The 21850-nt window shown below is 32.9% G+C and overlaps 1 protein-coding gene across 1 annotated transcript; it reads left to right on the plus strand.

The window, feature by feature from the left end:
• Window positions 1-399: 399 nt before the first annotated feature.
• LOC125056613 (chymotrypsin-1-like) lies at window positions 400-6715 on the plus strand. Its single transcript, XM_047659805.1, has 5 exons — window positions 400-500; window positions 1523-1718; window positions 2164-2398; window positions 4755-4931; window positions 6450-6715. The coding sequence occupies exons 1-5, from the start codon at window positions 440-442 to the stop codon at window positions 6663-6665; spliced, it is 885 nt and encodes a 294-aa protein (XP_047515761.1). The 5' UTR covers window positions 400-439; the 3' UTR covers window positions 6666-6715.
• Window positions 6716-21850: the final 15135 nt, after the last annotated feature.

The following is a 21850-nucleotide window of genomic DNA, read 5'->3' on the forward strand; positions in this document are numbered from 1 at the left end:
CATGTACCAGTCAAAGAAGATAATAAATATTGTAATAATAACTCATTTTTATGTCACACGTCTTATCATACACATAAAAGTATATATAGGTATCTTCGGTGATCTTTTAACTATATGCAGAATCTATAGCTGCCATGTGTGGCATTAAACAAACCTGATCAAATCGCGCAAATAAACCTTATAGGTAAATAATTTACAAAATTTTTAACACAATTCTATTCGCTAAAAGCCTAATTTCCTTTACTAATGTCTAACGTAAAAGCCTTAATAGCAGAACCTTTGATAGAAAATTCAAGGATTCAACCATAATAAACTGGGAAAGTAGTTCATTTGCCTTAATGTCAACGTTTTAAAGTATTATCGGGTGTATAAAATGCAAATTGTTCTCATTAAAGATAACACATAATATATTTCTGTTTCGTTTTTCGTATTTAGTACTATGGAGTTTTTGTTTGATACGGTGATGATGTTCCCATTATTGGGTGTGCTTTCTGCGACAGGTAAGATTTTTAAAAAATCGGTTGTCTGTAAAGTCGGTTTACTGACGATAGTTGAACGTGACAACGTCATAAGAAAATACTGATGGAATGGTTGCATTTTTCAAATGAAAATTTTATTTGTTTGATAGATATTTTGTATGGATATAGAAGGAGGTAAATGGAAATCGCAATTGAATTGATCAAATTACATTTATTTGTACGCATAAATACAATTATGTCTATTTTTAACGAACGAACGCTGCCGAACGCGGAGGCCGATTGTGCCTCTTTGTCGCTCGTTCCGCGCTCTCGCTTGCACTTCAAGCCTTAAATGGAACTCCTCAGAGCGAGGTAACGCCGCATGCGTCATGTTTTTTCGTGCGTGCAGCCGGCTCCATCGAAATATAAGACGTTGTCACGTCAAAAGAATCTGTTCTATTATAAGCGGTATTCTACCTTCTTAGCTTAGTTAAGTTATCTGTAAACTACAAGTAAAGGTGCTTAAGGGCAATATAACATAAATTGCGCAGGCGAAACAGCTGGTGTTAATAAGTAATTTCTATAGTTGATTCAATTGAATACAATTAAAAGTTGTATTCTTAAAGTGAAATCGTGATTCTTTTGTTCACAAAATCAAATTTTTTACCTCTGTCGAAGTAGACATGGGGAGAAATAAGCTGTGCCGAAAATTAATCTGCATACAAAATGGATTTTGGCAATCAAGGTTTATAACAATGTACCAAAACAGTTTGATTTGATAACGTAATAATATTTTAATGTGACTACAAATAATATGTATATGACTCATAATACATGTAACTTCTATATAAAATTCCTTTTAAGACAAATTTGCACGCAATATGTGTAGCAGAATATTCGAACTTTAGGTTGTAGCACCATAACATTTTTGTACCATACTCTTGCAAATATAGTATTATTATTATTATTAGAGTTTTTAGACATTCTTCTCTACATAACTTACGTATATAAGCTCGCAAAACGTTTAGTTTTATAAAATTTACAATAAAATTTGTTTTACAAAGCATTAATGTCAAACATGGATCTATCATCTCGCATGGCTGGTGGAAGTACAGCTGACTATACACCATGGATAGCGATGTTATCTTACGGAGATGTGAATTCGAGGTTCCAATGCGGTGCCTCCATTTTGACTGAAAGACATCTTTTAACGGCAGCTCATTGCATCAGTGCTGCATATGTTAATGGGAGTTTAACGAGGTAAGTAATAAATGAATGCAGATTTGAACATTGACCAACTCCCACCACCACAACACACAAGGCTGACGTCGTTGTTCCTAACTATGACAGCTGAAGGTGCACGATACACCGACAGCTCACAAGAATAATACTATGTATGTGTGAATGAAGTATTTAAGATATTGTTTTATAACAATAAGTCAGATTTGAATATTGCTATTCATTTCTCGCTTTCTCTCAAAGTGGCTAAAACTCCTTCAAGCCCTTAATTATCGTGGTGAGCCTGCCTGAGATAATCCCACTGCCTTGGGATCACTATTTATGTGTTAGGGTACATCTGAAAGGCTTAGAGATCCGTTCATCAACATATAATAATTTTGCCGTTCTTAATTCAAATCGTTATCCCAGATTCTTTCAGAGATAAACAATCTAAATTTTCCAACGATTTAATATGATTTATTTCCAGACCATATATGGCAACAGTCGGTACAAATATACGAGACGGCAGTGGACAGAACTATAGCATTATAGGGAACTATACCCACCCGGAATACGCTATGAACCTAGCAAAGAACGACTTGGGGATCCTCATCACCAATACCAGCATTATATTTTCACTTTTGGTGGATCAAATCACTTTAAACTTTAATACAGTTGGCGAAGGGGTGTATGTTGTGGTATATGGGTACGGCAGTAGTGGGGTAAGTACTTAACACCCAATTTCGATCTAGATTTTGTTTGTTAAGTTTTTGCACCTTGCGATCCCAAGTGATATCAGCGCTACGGATATTGTAAATATAACGACATTGCACATAAAAACGCTGTGTACGATTTGATATTACAGATAATAATAGTAAGTAATAATATAATATAAATAATAATATAATATAAGTAATAATATAATAATAATACCGATGTTCTCATGTATTTAGAGCACATCATGTATTTTCATGTATTTCACATTTCTCTTGTATTTAATCTTTTACTTAATGTCAATATGGGGCACGCCATTTAAGTATCCTAATAATAATATATTAGAAGTACTTCTTATCACTAAGCAGATTACTAAGGGACAAACATACGTAATTAACTGCTTATAACAGGTGCGAAATGTGTCACTTACTCCATAAAATTTGTGACTGTTAATATAATTTATATATTTTATTTTATTAATTAAATTGTACAAGTAGGTATTTAAAGTCTCAAAAGAAACCAAATCAATAGCAAATTGATCAGAAATATATCTGAAACGTCTAAAGAACTTTGACTACAAAGTGGTACGAAGTTATTTAAACCATTTCAAAGATGTTAACTTCAATAATCTTTTGAGTTGAATTTCATAAACTTTCTAATTAGGAAAATTGAGTTGTGAAACGTGCCGGAGTCTGTTACAAAATTATTAATGAAACATCAAATTATATATAATAATCCGTGCAGAATTTATTTCTAAAATCAGCAAGGCTATTCTGTTAAAACGCTTTGCGTATAATATGATTGGTAATTTCATATACGTAAGAAAAAAATATTGATAAAAAATATATCTTATTTTCATAAGATAGCTAAGCTGTATATACAAATATTATAATCATTACTACACACTAAAACACAAAGAAATTAATCCCTATCGCATACTATAGACGCTTTTTGCTGGCAGAAAGCGTACGCTAAAAAAAGCGTCAGCTCTTTTACCCCTAACTTATTATAAACTTCAAATACAAGCGCATTTATTACTTCAGAAAGTCCTGGTCAGTACACCAGGATTGCTGAAAAGCACTCGAAGCGTCGATTCATCGACTCATCTTTTATATAAGAAAAATAGTTATAACCCCAAAGCTGGTTTTTTCCTCGCTCAACGAATAAGAATCGCAATACAGCGAGGAAATGCTGCTAGCGTGCAGATACACTGGCACAGGGATCGAACTTTTTAATTTTGTTTTAATTTTCTATTTATTATTATTAATAGTATGTAGGTTAAGAATATTGTAAATACTGTATATTTTATTGTAATAATAAATTAAAACTAAATCGATATATAGATAAGTATAGTGAAAGAATAAACTCTCGAGTGGTAAATATGCCACATTCTTTATTTTAAGTAAAAAATATGTCGTTACGTGCCCTGTCTTGATTTTGCTACGTTCCAATAATTTACTTTACACAGCCGACGTCAAAGGACCCATGTTAGAGCCTAATTCCCAGAACTAAATGTATCAAAGACAGAATATTTGTAAAATATTGTTTGGAAGACAAATTTTTTCAGGCTGATTCACGCCAGCTAATATTTATTGACAAGCTAATTACACCGGACATAATATTATAGTGCAAAATTGTGTATGCAGTGCTGGCTTCGATCGCCGTTGAAATGAATTGATCGGAGGACAACGCACATGCGATCCTTCTGACAGTGCATGGGCTCATATCACTAAACCTCAGGTGGCTCACTTGCATGTTAAAAAAAAAACGAAAAGATAATTGAAACCTTCTAACGCTGATGGTGTAACATATCTTTAAAAAAAATCAGTGGCGCTACAACCTTCAGGTCTTGGCCTCAGATTTCTTAATCTGTTTCATGATCACTTTTAAATCTAATCGGCAAGTAGGTGATCTGCCTCCAGTACCTGACACACGCCGTCGACTTTTTGGGTCTAAGACATGTCGGATTCCTCACGATATTTCCCTTCACCGTTCGAGCAAATGTTAAATGCGCACATAGAAAGAAAGTCAATTGGTGCACAGCCGGGGATCGCACCTACGACCTTAGGTATGAGAGTCGCACGCTGAAGCCACTAGGCCAACACTGCTCGTCTTAAAACCTCTACCAAATCCAAATGCGTATTTATTTTATAAATGTTATTTACATATTATAACCATTATATCTTTAAAAACTAAAATTATTTTTTGAATAGTAAAAGGCAGTTTTTTTTAATAAAATAAATTATAGGTAGCCTGGCAAAATGTTGTATTAAAGCAAGTCACAGTCCTCTCCATACCATTTGAAAAAAATATTAAAACTTGTTTTTGGAATAAATCAAATCCACATTATTTCTTTTGGCACAGGTGAAGAATCCTCTAAGCACAGAATTAGAAGAACTTGGGATGTTCACAGTGAATTCATCGTACTGCTTTGAAGAAACCCAACGTGTGGCTAAAGAAAAGTTAGGCTTTAGTCCTCCGCACGTATATCCAGAAGCCGAGATATGCGCCTTTAAAGGGTTTGGGAAAGGCACTTGTAAGGTATGGCATTTGCTTTAAAGGTTCACCCTTTGACTATAATTTGTAGAACAAGACTAAGGTTTTCGGGAATTTTGTATATACTGATAAAATCGTATAGCCCACCTAACAAAAACAATTTTTTCACCTTTTGTATGGCAATCAAGGTTTATAATAATTTACCAAAAACATTAAAAGATCTTCCTACTATAGTTTTTAAAAATCGACTTAATGCTTTAAACTGATTTGAACTACTTTTGTTAAAAATAATTATTCGATTAATGATTATTTGCGTGAAATGTTTATACCTAAAAAAATAATAGTAATTGGATAACATAAAAATATATTTTAATAATGTGATATTTTATCACTACAAATAAAATAAGAATTGACTATATGACTTATAATTTATGTAACTTCTATATAAAATTCCTTTTAAGGCAAATTTGCACGCCACTATGTGTGGCAGAATATGCGAACATACTCTTGCAAATAATAATTATTTTTATTATTTCATCGGCGGTTTGAAATATTATATCAATACAATTTAAATTGCATTCGTTAAAAAAATCTTAAAATTATTTTGATCCACCTCTTGTCTTTCAACATATTAAATCTGTTGCTTAAATTTTGAGATTTGTTTAAACTCTTTTCAATGCTCGATCCAGTTCATTGTAATTTTGTCGTAGTTTTGATATGTTTTCGTGCTAACATGACGCGTTATAGTACAACTCAAAATCATCTATCTCGCTGTCGTTGCTGTTAGCTCACTCTTCTTTTGATTTATCGTATTACATCTTAAAGGTACAAATACAGCCAACGATATTTTATTACAACTTTTTTTGTGTACTGTATGCGAAAATTCTTCGCCAATCTGCGCCTTCAAATCACTGCGATGTCATACCATTAGACGTGCTTACGAAGTTCCTGCCGCTAAGGATATATAGAACTTCTGGAACTTAGCCACTGGGACCATTAGGCAGGCAGTCAGTGGTTATGCTGGACGAGGACTCCATCCTTCCTCCACAACTATTTACGATACTCATAAAATTTTGACCATGTTAGCTGGAATATAATTTAGGACACATTTTAAACCATATGTTTTGGAAGTTATACTTCTTTAGGCGCGTTATGAAAAATTTATGAGAGTGAAATTTGACGATGCGCGCGCACCGTGACACAAAATTAGCAGAATAAAGTTGCCCACGGAAGATGCATTGGACATAATTTAAAAACAACATTCGAATAATAATAGAATTTATGTTACACTTAATGTAAGAGAATAATAATAAATATTTATTTATTTAATTTTTCAAATGTAAACTGAACTTTATTGACTATAATGACTCCTTTTCCAGTATTTCATGATTTAATTGTAATTAATTATTTGCATGCAATCAAAAACTATTTTTATTAATGCCAAAGAAGTATAACTTCTTACGCGCGTACATAAGTACACGCACCCTTTTTTTATATTAATGATAATAAATCTATAAACAGCTTTAGAAAGACCACCTTTATATAATATAATTATTATTTCAGGGAGATTCCGGTAGTCCTCTGGTATGTGCAGATAATTATCAACAGGTCGGCATCACATCTTGGGGTATACCCTGTGCATTAGGTGCCCCAGATATCTTCACTAGACTGAGTTTTTATAAAGAATGGATTCTTAGCGTCCTAGACAAGATGGGGTACAAAGATCAGTTAAAGTACTCAATGGACAAATGTTCTTCGATTTACGACACTTTTAATTAGAATGTTGAAATTAATTACAAAATCTTTGTCATCGAACAGAGGAAATAAAATTGGTCTTCAATGTGCGATTTTTAAATCAAGATCCCGTTTTATAAGTTAAAGAATTTTTTTTAATAGGAGGCAAACTGGCAGGAGGCTCATCCGATGTTAAGTGATACCGCCGCGCATGGACACTCACATTGCCTGTAGGCTCGCAAGTCCGTTGCCGGGCTTTTAAGAATAGGTAAGCTCTCTTCTTGAAGGACCCTACATCAAATTGGTTGAGAAATAACTCGACGAGCAGCAACAAAAAATTCATTAAAAAACGATCAGTTGTGGAACGACGGACGTAGAGGTGATACGGGTGTAATTTCGTATTCTGCCTGGACGTTCGATGATAAAACTCTGTTTGATTAATGGGACTCCTATAGACGCTCTTCATGGTCAATGCGGTAGAAGATGCAGAGAGACCCAATATCTACGCAATGCTAAGCGATCAAGTCTATCACATGCTTTGCCTTATAGTTAAAACAATTTAATAAGCTTAGTATTACTACATCAACTGAAGTATATATTTATGTATTTAGGTATTTTTTCACTAACGAACGACTTTTTATAAACTGTGTCCGTGGTAATTACGTCTTACGTCGTCTTTGAAATAAAATTCTCTGTAAACCTTGCCTCATTATATTTAAAGAAATTTGCTTGCACTGAACTGGTAACACCAATAATTATTATTATTCTTCCTTTTTTGCTGCTTCTCCATTCCTGGACGTTGGCCGTCAGTCACGGGAAGGGTGTTTCAGTCAGATGCAGCAGCAACACAAAACAAAGTCTTATTTCTATCGTATATATCACTATATACAAAATGACCATCTAAGCTTCAGTACCTAACGACGGAGTCACCTCTTCGAGATATCTGTGTAAATGTATCTCCACGTACTCTATGGTGTTTTTGGTATGGGATTCTGTTAGGATTTTTGTCCATGTCGTATTTCAACCTGCAAACCCTGCCCATCTCCTTAACTTTTTAATTCCTAAAATTATTCGAAATCAATACTTATACAAAACTAAAAAAAAAATCAGTGGCGTTACAAACTCAGGTCTAGGCCTCAGATTTATGTAAGTATCTGTTTCATGATAAATCAATCTAATAGGCAAGTAGGTGATTAGCCTCCTGTGCCTGACACATGATGTCGACTATTTGGATCGAAGGCAAACCGGTTTCCTCACAGTGTTTTCCTTCACCGTTCGAGCGAATGTTAAATACGCACATAGAAGAAAGTCCATTGGTGCACAGCCGGGGATCGAACCTACCACCTCAGGGATGAGAGTCGCACTACAACTACACTACTTATACAAACGTATTTAGTACGTTTATTAAAACCTAAACATAACAATCAACCTACACAGTAATAATAAAAATAATTAAAAATTTATAAAAGGCAAACCAAAACAAAGTTTAAAAGTTTGGTCCCTGTGGCAGTGTACCTTTAACGCTGGCAGCATCCTTTTTTACTAAAAATTATATAATATCTAGGTAGAACGAACTCGTATAATACTTTAAAGCCATACAACAACATCCGGTGATTTTCTTTGTGTAAAATATGTTCAAAAGCTTACAAAGAACCGCACTCAGAAGATACATTTTAACATTAGAAAGCATTCTTGCTTCAGATTTGAAGGCGCTCAAAATAAAGGAATTCTAAGGATCTTTACCGAGGCATTCTCACTTTCGAGACGAGAAAGAGCATTCGGTTTTAAGAGGCGATCAAACGATAAGTCGATATTGTGATCCTTTGTCGTCAGCGATTGTGTCGAATGCAATATCGTGTTGATTTATTCCTTACGTGTGTATATTGTGAAATATTGTTAGGTTGATATTGATAATGCATCTCGAAGCGTTTAATATGTAAACAAATTGTATATGTCGGAGTAATGGCGCTGGTATCAGCTGCCATTTTCATTTATTAAATAACATCAAAGTCAAATTAGTTAGTCGTTAATTTATAGATCTAGCAAAATATTACTATAGACTATTTAGAAGTCTGTTAATCTGTAGATTTATTAATATTGGCATATACATATATATATCTCTTTGAATTCGGCAGATCGAATTTTGACATTTATCAATCTAAATTCTGGATTGGAAATAATTTTAGATTTTAGATCGAGTATAAAAAGCGGCGGCAAGTAGGGGTAGGACCACCCTTATCATTTAGGGGGATCAAAAATAAATGATGTCCGATTCTCAGACTTACTGAATATGCATAAAAAATTTCATAAGAATCGGTTGAGCCGTTTCGGAGGAGTATGGGAACGAAAATTGTGACAAGAGAATTTATCACACAATTTATTGAATCACCAACCTTATCCTTTTTTTATTTGCGATGCAATACAAAATAATGAGAAATACAGTAACAATTCGTATTTGGTTTATAATTTTTTGAGAACATATGTTTTCATATTACGCTTGATTTAATTAATATAGTCATTGCATTACAGTTGTAATATGATTAAAAATCTAATGCTAGCGTAGAAGCAGTGAATTCAAATTATCTAGCTCAATCTCGTTGTACGGAAATGAAAGTATAAAATATGGCAGCCCTTAATTATATTTGCCGAGACATCGCTTGAATAGGAAATGGCCTGCGCCGAGTAAATATTTAGCGCGAAGAAAAAGTAAAGCCAACAGAACTTGGGCTATGACATTTACTTAATTCAGCAAATTGTGAATATTACAATTTTTGAGTTCGTCTTTTTTACTGATCTTCGGGGTCACCTTTCGTAAACTAGTGCTTCTTCATGATCTTTGTGGGAAAACTTTTTCCTTTATCTGGGATTTTCCTTTTTTTATGATTGCTTAAACTTTATAAATAAACTAAGAGTACAAAAACCGCTATAGGACATTATGGCTTGAGGGGTCACACAAATTCCTATACTTAGAAACTAAAATGAAAAAACAAAAAAAATTAAACATAATATAGAAATAAGAACATTTTATTAAATCAAGTATAATTCTTTCGTATTAATAGTTTGTATATTCATGTACTATTTATAAAACGTACGATGAATAAAGTGTACATGAAATATATAAATAATAGTATTGAGCGTTTTTAAGGCAGTTTTTGCCGCGCACCACCACTATGTGGAACCAGCTGCCCACTGAAGTATTTTCGAACCAATTCACCTTAGGGTCCTTCAAGAAAAGAGCGTACCAATTTTTAAAAGGCTGGCAAAGCACTGGCGAGCCTTCTGGCATTGTGATTGACAATGGGCGGCGGTATTACTTAACATCAGGTGAACCTCCTGCCTGTTTGCTCACTGTTCTATAAAAAATAATGGATTAGTATCAGTTATTATATATCAATATATAAATACAATTCTACATTTACAATCAATAAGTTTAATTTGTTCCCGCAAACCCCACAACCTCCACATTACTTCAAATACTGATAAGAAATAAGTGATTTATACTTCCTATTAGCAGTGGCAATGTCTCCTCTCCGAATCAATGTACTCCTTGATCACAATAAAATCCTCGTCATTACAATGAATAGACTAGATTTTTTTTTGGAGTCTATTTTAATAGGAACGGAGGTAAGAAGTAAAAAACAATAAGTGTCCATTGCCCTCCGTTGTTTTGCCGCTTTTATAAATACAAAATACATACATTCAAAGTATCATAATTGAAAACAATGTTTTCATTATTAAAACACCCGTAGTTCAGCGCGATTGGAGTCACACAATATTATTCTAAAATTTTCTCAACAACTGTGTGCCCGAACCGCAAAGAAGTTAATACTTGGATAAGTTGTTCAAAGAACAAAGCTTCATAATTAACTGAGTTTCAGTTAATACTTAACTTAGTCGTTGCTTTATTCTCGTCCAGGTGTTTAATAGGACCTTTTTTGTTAAATTTTTAATTTGCTAAATCTTATGAGAGAGTAAGTCTTGTTTTATTTTGTTTTAATAATAACAATCCAGTGCTATTTTGAAATTATTATAATTGTTGCACATTTTTGGGAATAAGCAAACGGTAATACTAGGGCCGGGCCATACTGACACAGCAATATAACAATAAGTATAATATTAAGACACAAATTGGATATTTGTGTTTCTATAATTATGAAAATTCGTTTATTCATTGATATTAAACTCAATTAAGAACAACATAACTATTATTGGCGCGTAATTTTAACAATTAATAGAATATTTTTTAAAAACCCTTGATACAAACCCATTTTAAACTGTATAAAACTAATATTGAGGAATCTTGGAGTGTTCTCTCATTTGGAACACCTAAATTAATTAAGTCTAGAATTTTATGGAAAACAACATACAACATACATCAAACAACATAAATCTACGAAATGTAGTAAATGTGTAATCTCGCCTAATTAGAATTACATATTAAATGTATGTAAGTTTTGTTATTATACGTTAGTCTACGTTATTCCCGTTACTTTATGTTCTACTTTTTGACTAAATGTCTCCTCCTGAACTTTATATTTGGATCTGTTCTTAGCTTCCTCTATCCATTTCTCCCCAGAAACTTTAACACAGCCCATCGCTTTTGTGGTTTTCCCACGTTGGTTCTACCTGAAGGTCCCTTCCAGTGGGTGGTTTCGGCGGTCCATCTTTTATCTGTACACCTTGCAAAATGGCCTGCCATTTCCTTCTTCGTATTTTGTGAATATTTCTTATTCTGACTCCTGCAATATCACAGACACTAGAAAAACTAATAAAATATTTATTTTACAAAAGGAAACAGTATAACTCAAAACAAATTATATGTATACAAGTATTCTTCAAATTTAAAAGAAATTAAGTGCGACCATTAACTCGTATCGCGGCAGTTAAATTTAAATGATAATTGCTGAATGTTTTTGGCAAGCGTCCTATACAAGTAAAATAGGTTTTATGAAGCTCGTATGTTTACATGTTATGTTGGCAGTACTTTGCATAATACTAGATCTGGTCTGTGGCTTTGCTCACAGTAGATTAAAGCATCGTATTGTAAAATTAATTCGTTCGTTAGCGTCTGTAGCTTAAATACACTTTTTTTTTTGAAGATTACGATTATGCAAGATCATAGGCAATATTTGGAAAGTTACGATTAAAAATGGAAATCAAAATACCTTTTAGAGGCCATTTAAGGAAAATGAACCGAGCAAAAAGCTCATATATTTTAAACAGTGAATTCGAAGAATCCATTAAAAGTATTAAGTCGCATTACACAATGAATGGTCTGTATGAAGTTTGGAAATTGAAGAACTTCCCAAGCGTACCCTATATCTAACGTACTCGAACACGTCAAATTGTGCCGATATCTTAGAACTTTTATCTATTGGGAAATTTGAATTGTGACCTTTTACTAGACTTCGCTTTATTGTCATAACTTTGAGATTTGAAGCAAAAATTATTAGCGAATTTGTTCGTCGTGTACGGAAAGTGGGTTTTAAGTTATTTAATTGTAAGCATTCTGATAAACGGGGTAGGTCTGGATATCCATCTCCCCTCACACTTTGAAATAAATTTTCCCGTAGTTTTTATAACTCTTTTTATATGTTTTCCTATAAGTGCTTGTCATATTACATATTGCATTTTATTTTTCTTGTACCAATGTAATGTACCAGTGTAATAAATGTAGCAACCTTTTATTTATAAAAAAACAGACATCCTAACAGACTATGCCAATACTATAATGTCGAGAAAAAATAAAACATAATAAAGTTTATAATATTAATCACAATATACACAATATCGCTACTGTGAATTCACTCTGCGAACATATAAATATGTCGATAGTTTCGGAGAAGCTTATATATTCTAATTCAATAATACATAGAAAACAGTTACACAATATTCGTACATATATACACACAAATACATACTCTGAGTGTTTTGTTTTCTAATACACCTACCTATTTACTTCAATGCAAACTATTTTCGGAGATGTATGTTATGTATAGCAAATAGAAAGTAGGTACCATGGTGTCAAATTACTAGGCGTTAAAGATCGTGGGGCACTAGTATAAGCTACTGAGAATTTAGATATAATCTAGTAGGAAACTAAACGTGTGCATACTTCGACAACAAACAATTCTTTCCTTAACTATTGAACGTCTAAAGTTTAACTTAAGGCCAAATTCGGAGGAGTTCTCCGAATTCCACCCGTATTACCTCGACATCCGTCGTTCCACAACTAAGCATTTATAAGGCATTTTTTGCCGCGCACCACCTGGAACCAGCGGCCCACTGAAGTATTTCCGAACCAACTCGACTTAGGGTCCTTCAAAAAAAGAGCGTAATAATTCTTAAAAGGCCGGCAACGCACTCGCGAGCCCTATGGCATTGAGAGTGTCCATGGGCGGCGGTATCACTTAACATCAGGCGGCCTCTCGCCCCTTTAAAAAATATGTTCATTCACAATCTTTAGTCTTTTGTTCTTTACTTTTAGAACATCTGCAATAATACAATATACAATAACACAATCGAAATATGAAAAACTTAATGGCGGATTGGTTAACGTAATAAAATACTTTTTGTTTATATATTTATGATTATACATATGATTAAATTCCTTATTTTGAATTACTTCATACATGTTATACTTTCTCGTGGCACAAACAAAACACGACCTCGTCTGGCCAAAAACAAAACTCTGGCAATCCAACGGAATTGGATAACAACGTCAAAAGTAACTCAACTTTTTCAACAAAGAGTTTTTACTATTACGACAGAGGTACGGGCCAAGCATATCCTTAATTCACAAGTATATTTCACTGCTATAAATCACAGGTATGTAAATCACAGTTCACATGAGGTATGAATTGTCGTTATAGATTATCAAATATTTTTTTGGTTAGATTTATTATATATGTATTTTTTTATTTTTACTCGATATCCTACCTTCTAGACCATTAATCGGAACCTCTTCACTGGTAAAGGCCTCCGGCTTTTTCCAAATATCTCTATCCATGGCTTTATTTCTCCATTCACTTCCTGCTAACGCTACTTTATCTTCTATCCACCTTTTTTTTGGGCGCCCACTTTTTCTTAATATTTTTGGTACTTTCCAAAAAGGACCAAATTTGAAAAGTAACAGCGATATTGATTGTGAAAATCATAATAAATACTAGCTAGTATCAGGATCTCAGGAAAAAGTATGTATGATAATGAAAGTTGTACTACACTAACCGTCAATTTGTCCCTCTTCAGTCTAACATCAAAAAAGAGAATAAAGTTTGTCCCGCTTTGACAATTCAAATGTGTCAAAGCTTTGCTACAAACTTTAATATATGACTGACTTGTATGTTCCTTTGAAGTTACAAAAATAAAAAAACTATTACACTATGCTAGTAAACATTTCCTTCTCTAATATCCAAAATTGACGCAGTAGTTTTTTAATTCTACGAAATATTTTAGCCATTTTACGTCAAACAAATTCCAATTTTTTAGAAAGTATAAAACTAATCTCAAGGGCTCTCCAATTAAGGCGTAATAAACTGTGCGAATCGAAACAATTTTTGCCGATTGTTGAAGCTTTTTTTATTTGAAAGGTATTTATAATTTAAGCGATAACATTATTTTTATAATAAATAAGGTCTATAATTTTCTACTTTAGTGGAAGAGAAATTGTTAATAAGACCAATATTAGAAAAAATATTTTAAATTACTTTATACAAGTTAACTAACAGTGTAAACGTTGAGATTGCTTTGTAGCTTTCATCAAAAACGGACTTTTTCCTTTGAATTAAATTTACTTATATCAAAAGTAGTAAACTGTGTTCATGTAAATACATTTATACACTTATATATAGAGACTCGTATAAATACATCAGTCAAACTGTTACAGCGGTTAATTAAGATTAATTATAGATTTACAATGAATAATAAAATATATAAAAATGGCAAGGACTCATTTAATTTTAAGGAACCAACTTGTCAATGCTATTCTGTGAATATAATTTTCACTGACCGCTAATCAAATACGGCTTTTCATTGTGTCTATTATTTCACCAGGTACATTTTAACTTCAATGTGGCTTGTCTTAGGCTTGAAAATATACTAGTCACTTAGTCAGGCACAGAAAGCTGATCCTTCTTGACTGGTTATTGTCTTAATACAGAAATCTGAGGCCATAACACAAAAACGTGTGTTTTGTGTAGAAACATCTTACAATCCGAGGTTACAATCAGTAGGATGTCATATGAACTATTCATATGTCATTACAGTTATTCCGACCGCTCAATATAAAACTTATCGATCTTAGCCACTGGGGCTTCTTCGGACCAGCCAGTCAGTGGTTTAACGGGTCGAGGATTTTCCTTTTAGGCTAGAGGAAGAGCAGCACCTTCCTTCTTGAGCATTAATAATAACGTTTCCTATACCGAAAAGATATTACGAATTTTTAACGGTATTATATTTTTAACTGAATGGTTTTTGGTTGAGCTTAATTAATTATATATTACTTCATAGTTAGTGGTCATGATAATTAATAATAGTTAATAGTATTTAAAGTAAAATTTAATGAGACTCATTACCAGATAATGTGTTTAATGTTACAATAATATCAAATTATTCAATAATTAACATTGTTCTCATTTCTGCATCAGTGTATCTTCCAGTAGCAACAGCGTTTAACATCCCGACTTCAATCTTTAGTTGAATTCATGGAAATAGCATTTTAATGTTGGGATTGGCGAACCGGCATCTTTGAAATCCAAATATGGATAAAGCGTCAGACACAAACGTGTCTAAAAATAAAAAAATCGGTTATCTGTAAAGTCGGTTTACTGACGATAGTTGGAAGACAACGTCATAAGAAAATACTGATGGAATGGTTGCATTTTTCAAAAGCAAATTTTAATACACAATAAATCACAATTGAATTGATCGATTACAATATAATCGATATAATACGATTTATTATACTTTATAAAGATGTATACATACAATAATGATGTCCAACGCTGCCGAACGCGAAGGCTGATTGTGCCTCTTTGTCGCTCGTTCCGCGCTCTCGCTTGCACTTCAAGCCTCAAATGGAACGCCTCAGAGCGAGGTAACACCGCATGCGTCATGTTTTTTCGTGCGTGCAGCCGGCTCCATCGAATTATAAGACATTGTCACGTCAATAGTATAATCGAGAAACGGATGCAATCTGAGAGCGAGACATATTTTGGGGTTGTAGCTGAATTATCATTTTATTTAATAAACGCTATTTAAAGCAATGTCAAGTCTGTTAACCTTGACATCTCTGATGTTATATTAAATACCATAGTATTATCAAAGACAGGTTACGTAAAAGGTACAATTAATATTCAGTCTTGGCGTATTATCTCTACATTGATGCCAAATCTTAACATCCCTAAACATGTCTGTTAAATTGCGGGATGTAGGCATTTAAACTAAGTCCCAGTGCACTTGCCAAAACTATTAAGGCTGTGATGAACAGTCAGGGTCTCATATTTCGGCCAATGGCTAAAAACTATGTGGTTCTATTAAACACGATGAAATTTTCATTGAAAGTTATTAAACATTACGATCTAGCTTAAGTGAGGCGAGTAGTTTAATTTTCTATAAGAAAACATAAAATATTAGAAAAGCTTCTATTACACTTTCGTGTACACGTGTGTGTTTTAATAATATTTGTTTATAAAATCGTAATATTTGAATTACGAACGTCAATAATAACGTATATAGTGATGCATTTTGCATATAAAAATAACGGTAAACATGGTATCTTGGAACAAGCAAAGCTAAAATATTGATTTATCTAATTCTTATAGTATTGTATTATCTTATAAAATGTTTGAAACATGTTTGAACCAAATTTTAAAGTACTAATCAAATATAAAACTTCATAAATACATATATCTGAACAGAACAAATCACGAACAGTCAATATCGGTATGCAATAGGAAGCGAATCTTATTAATTTCTCTTTTCATAGTATTTACAATTCTCACTGAATCGGGTTAAAATTAGTTTTGAACGAGTGGCCACTTCTCTACCCGGTATCGACAGAACGCCTGATAAAATATTATACATGAACATAAAGACATAGATGAACATTAATTAACTTACTTAAACTCAAACTCAAAATAACTTTATTCATATAGTTAAACTAGCCGTTTCGCGCCCGCTTTGCTGGACGAATTAAAATTATTATTAATAATTATTTCATTATTTTATTTTTTTTCATATTTTTATTATTCTTCTTTTTAACTTCCCGCTAAGAAAATTGAAATACATATTTCGAAAATCGACTTTTTAACAGATGTTGACGTTTAGAGGTTCTAGGAAGCCTCCCCGAATGTTTCCGCGGTGAAGTCCGTATGGATAAATTTTCATAAAAGTAAAACAGCAATAAAAAAATGAAGGAACGTTAGAATCTAGGAAAAATTTCGCATCGAATGGTGGTAGTTTCATGTCGATACGATCAGTGGTTTAGGCGTGATTGAGCCTCAAACGAAGACCATTTTCATTATATATATATCGATGGTCCCAACGAATAAACGTGCAATCGAAAAACAACAACTTTTCAGGAAACAACAAAATAGTTTGGAATCACTTTACTTTAATTACATAATACATAGATATATATAATGAATGATCAAATTAAAGGTAAAAAAATTATCTTTTAGCTCATATATTTTTTATAAAAAAAATATTAACAGTTTTCTCAATATTCAAGAAAAAACATGTTATTTTATTATTGTAGTGAATAATATGTGACTTTTTAACAGTATTGTATCACTGCACGTTTATTCGTGTCATAAATGAAGCATAATCAAGTATAGTGAAATGTTACACGGTTATTCTACGTCAATATTTTTTTTTCTGAGCCGTGCTCTGGCTGTCTACAGGCTTATTCTTGTATATTTTGTTGCTTTTTCATGTTTGTAAAGATAGAGGCCCGTTTATTAGCGTAATTAAGATCAATTCATTATTTATGTAATACATCTTTATTAGTGCATGGTATAATAATGTAAATTAGCTTATGATTTTTGATAAAGGTTAAATAAAAAATAATGTTGATAAGAATAATTATTTTTTATTTATCCAATAAGGAACAAATTAAGTACCTATCAGGTATATTATTAAAAAAAAAACATGAAAAATTAAACAGAGAACAAGAAATAAGTAAGTACTAATAAATCTCCTCGTCACTATCGTTGGTATTACCGAGGTGGATCCTAATGGCACCAAATTTCTGTAAAAACACTGGTAATGGTTTAGTATGGCTCCTGAGTCGCAGTCTTATTAAATCCCTATATAAAGGGAGTGGTATAAATAGAATTCCAGTGTTTTAGGTTTTCAGCATTTTCTATAGGTTCTCCTCGTCGCCTTCTTGAATTAGTCCTCGTGATAGTTTGCATCTCTTGTAATTCGTCTTCAAAACTGTATATAAAGTATATTGTATCAGGATGATTATAATAAAAAACTACTTCTTTTATTTGCTCCAATAAATTATATCCCTATTTTTATCTTTCAACCAATTCTTCCCCTTTATTAACTCTTTAAAATCTATGCAATTAGCTTGTGTCATTTGTCTTACCTGGTACTTGTGTCCGGTAACTTTGGCATTCTCTATCAAGGAATACATTAGGTTAGGTGTGTAAATAGTATGCTTTTTCTTGGAACGCTCAATAGCAGCGTGCATAGAATCACCCCTCGATTGGCTATGACCTTTCTCCAAAAACCTATGAGTAATTTTTATGTTAAATTTCTTCGCCGTTAAAGAAAACATGGCGAATACGAAACGATTACGATTTTGCCCTGCACATGAATCAGATAAAAATATATATTTTTTATTCCTAATTCGACGTGTACCTGGATCAATGACCAAAGACAACTTGCTATTTCTATCGCACCCCTTTTCGCAATCTGACAGTGCCAGACATAGCAGTAACCTTTCTTCTCGATGATATTATAGATCGTGAAATTGTATACAGGATACTTCCGTTTATAATGAAATGTGCCTACTTCACTTTTAGGGATATTCAACACTTTTTCCAGATCAAAACACGCTACAACACTGTCATCTGAACAAACAGTTTCTTTTTCTTGTTCCTTTATTTGCCTGACTAATTGCTTTTCTTTCAAGTGCACTTCATAATCAGCTTGTAATTGTTCGATCCTAACATCATCAGAAGTTTGGTAAATTGAACATATCTCACATAAATCTTTTTTAGGTTTGTGGAAGGATAGGTTAAACTTTGTATTAAAGATTATTTCATATTGGCGTTTAGTTGCTTTGCATGTTTAATTGTACTGGTTGTTTGTATCTATCCATTCCAAATATAGTCGGTGCATTTTTTAGAGATATTCAAAGTTTCACACAGATATTGCTTTTGGCTATCTTTCGAGAATAGTGTGATTCAACTCTTTCAAATAAATTTATATGGTCGAATATACTTTTTCAGTCTCTTCTGACATTCTTCTTGGCTTGTTCTTATGAGTTCCTCTGTAGTCTTTTAAATAGTTGTCATCTCCCAATTTATCAATAGCTGTGTATACTACTTGCTCTGTAATGGATAATGTATTTAAAAACATAATTTTACAAACTTTAATCATGGAATTAGTATCATCGAGTAGTTGATATGTTAGTTTGAGTACGATTATTTTTACGTTCAACTGTAATCTTTTTGACGTTATCTTTCTTTACATGTCTTCGTTTTTTTTTTTTTTTTTTTTTTTATGTCGGTTAATAAAATCTCACTGTCTCTCATGGTCCCCGATAGCCCAAAAACTCAGAAAAATTTTACTCCTCATATTTTGATGTATCTTTTCGTAACAGCTGTTCAATGGGAGTTACGGGTCTTTCCTCCGATGCTGTAGTTGCAACATCCTGTGATATATTTTGTGTTTCAATACTATGTAAAACACCATCTAAATTGGAAATACTTCTTAGATCGTAAGCCTTATTAATATATAAAACAGTCGGCGTGGCTCACATACCCCGCCCCCGCTTCATCCCTTGTCTATACTAACGCGCTTTTGCAATAGACACGATCGGAAGAGTATCCGTATATTAAGCGGTTACTAACAATAACTTGAAATTCATGAGCGAAGAATATAAGTGCTTGAACCTTTACGTAAAAGTAGAAGAAAGGAGAGAAATTAGTAAAAGATAATGGAATAACTGTAATTCTTATATTCAGTGTGCAATGATGCATTACTAGTAAAAGTTGCTTCCATTTTTACACGAATAATCGTGTAAGAGTAATTGCCGAAAGTAAAGGATAGGCACGAGCGGCAGATTGATTTAACACGTTTATTCTGGTGTACTCTAAGAAACAAATAATATGTAATAGGCGCATGTTTTGTTATTCATGATGATATGAAGATATATTCTTTCCCTACAATAAACGAATATTGTGCTATAAAAGCCTTATTTGAAGTCTAAAATATTTAAAAAAAATTATATAGGTGTATGATAGGCCATTAAAACGAAGAAAACGAAAAAAAAATTTTTGGGTAAGAGCTCTTGCACGTTTATTCGTTGGGGCCATCGATATAGACAAGTACACTTATGAATGTCAAAAAAGAAGTTAAATTATCTGTAAATTTACATTTACTACCAGTTCGCAAGTCAAGGGGGTAAAGCGGGCAAGAAACTTTCCGCCACTCTTTTTAATCGCTTTGAATCATACAAATTGTTTGAACTGGAGCAAATCAATCCCAAGGATTAGGATCATTTAAATATTCGTCAAATTTATAAAAAGCTTTATTGATTAATTTTCGTTTAACGAGGGCTTTGAATTTATTGCATAGCACTGAAAGAGACGTCGTACATCAAAAAGTGTATTGGGGCTGATGTAGCTTTCATCAATAATGTTAACCCGAGTTGGATATTTATTAATATCCAACTCGGGTTAACATTTTAACAAAATACTTTTAAATAAACCCATATTGTTTTGTAATTACTTAAGCTTAAGCTTAACTTAAGCGTGTGCTTGCTCCTACAGTAAATAACAAAACACTGTGAGGACTTAAAATCCAAAAATCTACGACCTGTGTCAGACATAGAAGGCTGATCACCGGCCACGACCTATACAGGGCTGTAGCGCTCATAGATTATTATTATTACGCGTAGGGTACATATAGTAATAATAATCGCATGTGGGATCTCGTTTCCCGAGACTGCCCTTCAGAACTATCCAGTCTTAGTAATTCCTCAATATCTATACTTAAAGCTAATTCGATAAAACGTCGGAAATGCTCTGCAGATTAAAGGATTCCTATTCTTCGTTTCTGGAATTAATTATTCCATTTCGAACTTTATATTAGAGGCAATATTGACTGCATATATATTTTATTATAAGTCTATACTGAAAAGAAACATTTTGGTACACTCTCTCTTAGTTTTAACACAATATTATAAATGCAAAGGTTATGTTTGTTAATCCACTGAGACGAATTTAATTAATTTTGGTACAGCGTTGACCTTGGTAAAGGACACAGATTTTGTAGTTAAAGGTTGAAATAAAGTTGGTCAATGTACGAATAATATATACATTATACGTATACTAAAAAAACGCTACTAATAGTAATCTAATCGACATCGCGGAAGAGTCGCTCAATAAATAACCCTAAAGCATTTGAGCAAAACATAAGTTTCTCTTCCTATTCACAAGAAAGATAACTAAAAGGATTCCTTCACGACAACAAATCGATTAATCGCAACTCGAAACAGGTGTCGTTTCATTAAAACGTGATGCGTGATGAAAGGAAACGATCAGGCATTTATAGTCCAGTCAAATTATGGCTAAAAACGGGTTAAATAAACATGAGCGAACACAGTTTGGGGATTTTGAGGATCGATAGGGGGGTGTATTCTGAGCATAAATTCCAATTTGAGGGGTTGTACTGAGGTCAGCTCAAGGTCATTTCGATGGAAACGCGTTTAATTCGATATCTCGAGAATGGTTAGTGTTAGGCGAAAAATTGTAGACACCTTTTCTTTTTCTAACTAAATTTACTAACTTTTTTATTTGAAACTTTTTTTTATAACATTAATATTTTTCAAGTTATTTCTCCCGCAAGGCAGAAATTTTACTTTTTTTTCAATTTTTCGTCGTTTTCTCCCCAACCATTCAATTTTATTAAATTTTACTGATCATCGAAGTGTAGATCTTTTAATTATGAACAATTTTGTACTAAACTTTTTTCCGTAATGCCAATACCTTCGG

This window comes from Pieris napi, chromosome 15 (assembly GCF_905475465.1).
Source record: "Pieris napi chromosome 15, ilPieNapi1.2, whole genome shotgun sequence".
Classification (NCBI taxonomy): domain Eukaryota; kingdom Metazoa; phylum Arthropoda; class Insecta; order Lepidoptera; family Pieridae; genus Pieris; species Pieris napi.

Bases quoted from the DNA above. Each gene is read 5' to 3' on its own strand.
- LOC125056613 (XM_047659805.1), top strand. From the start codon at position 440: ATGGAGTTTTTGTTTGATACGGTGATGATGTTCCCATTATTGGGTGTG. The intron at 1,719-2,163 runs GTAAGTAATAAA...ATTTATTTCCAG, and splicing joins GTTAATGGGAGTTTAACGAG to ACCATATATGGCAACAGTCG. The intron at 2,399-4,754 runs GTAAGTACTTAA...CTTTTGGCACAG, and splicing joins ATGGGTACGGCAGTAGTGGG to GTGAAGAATCCTCTAAGCAC.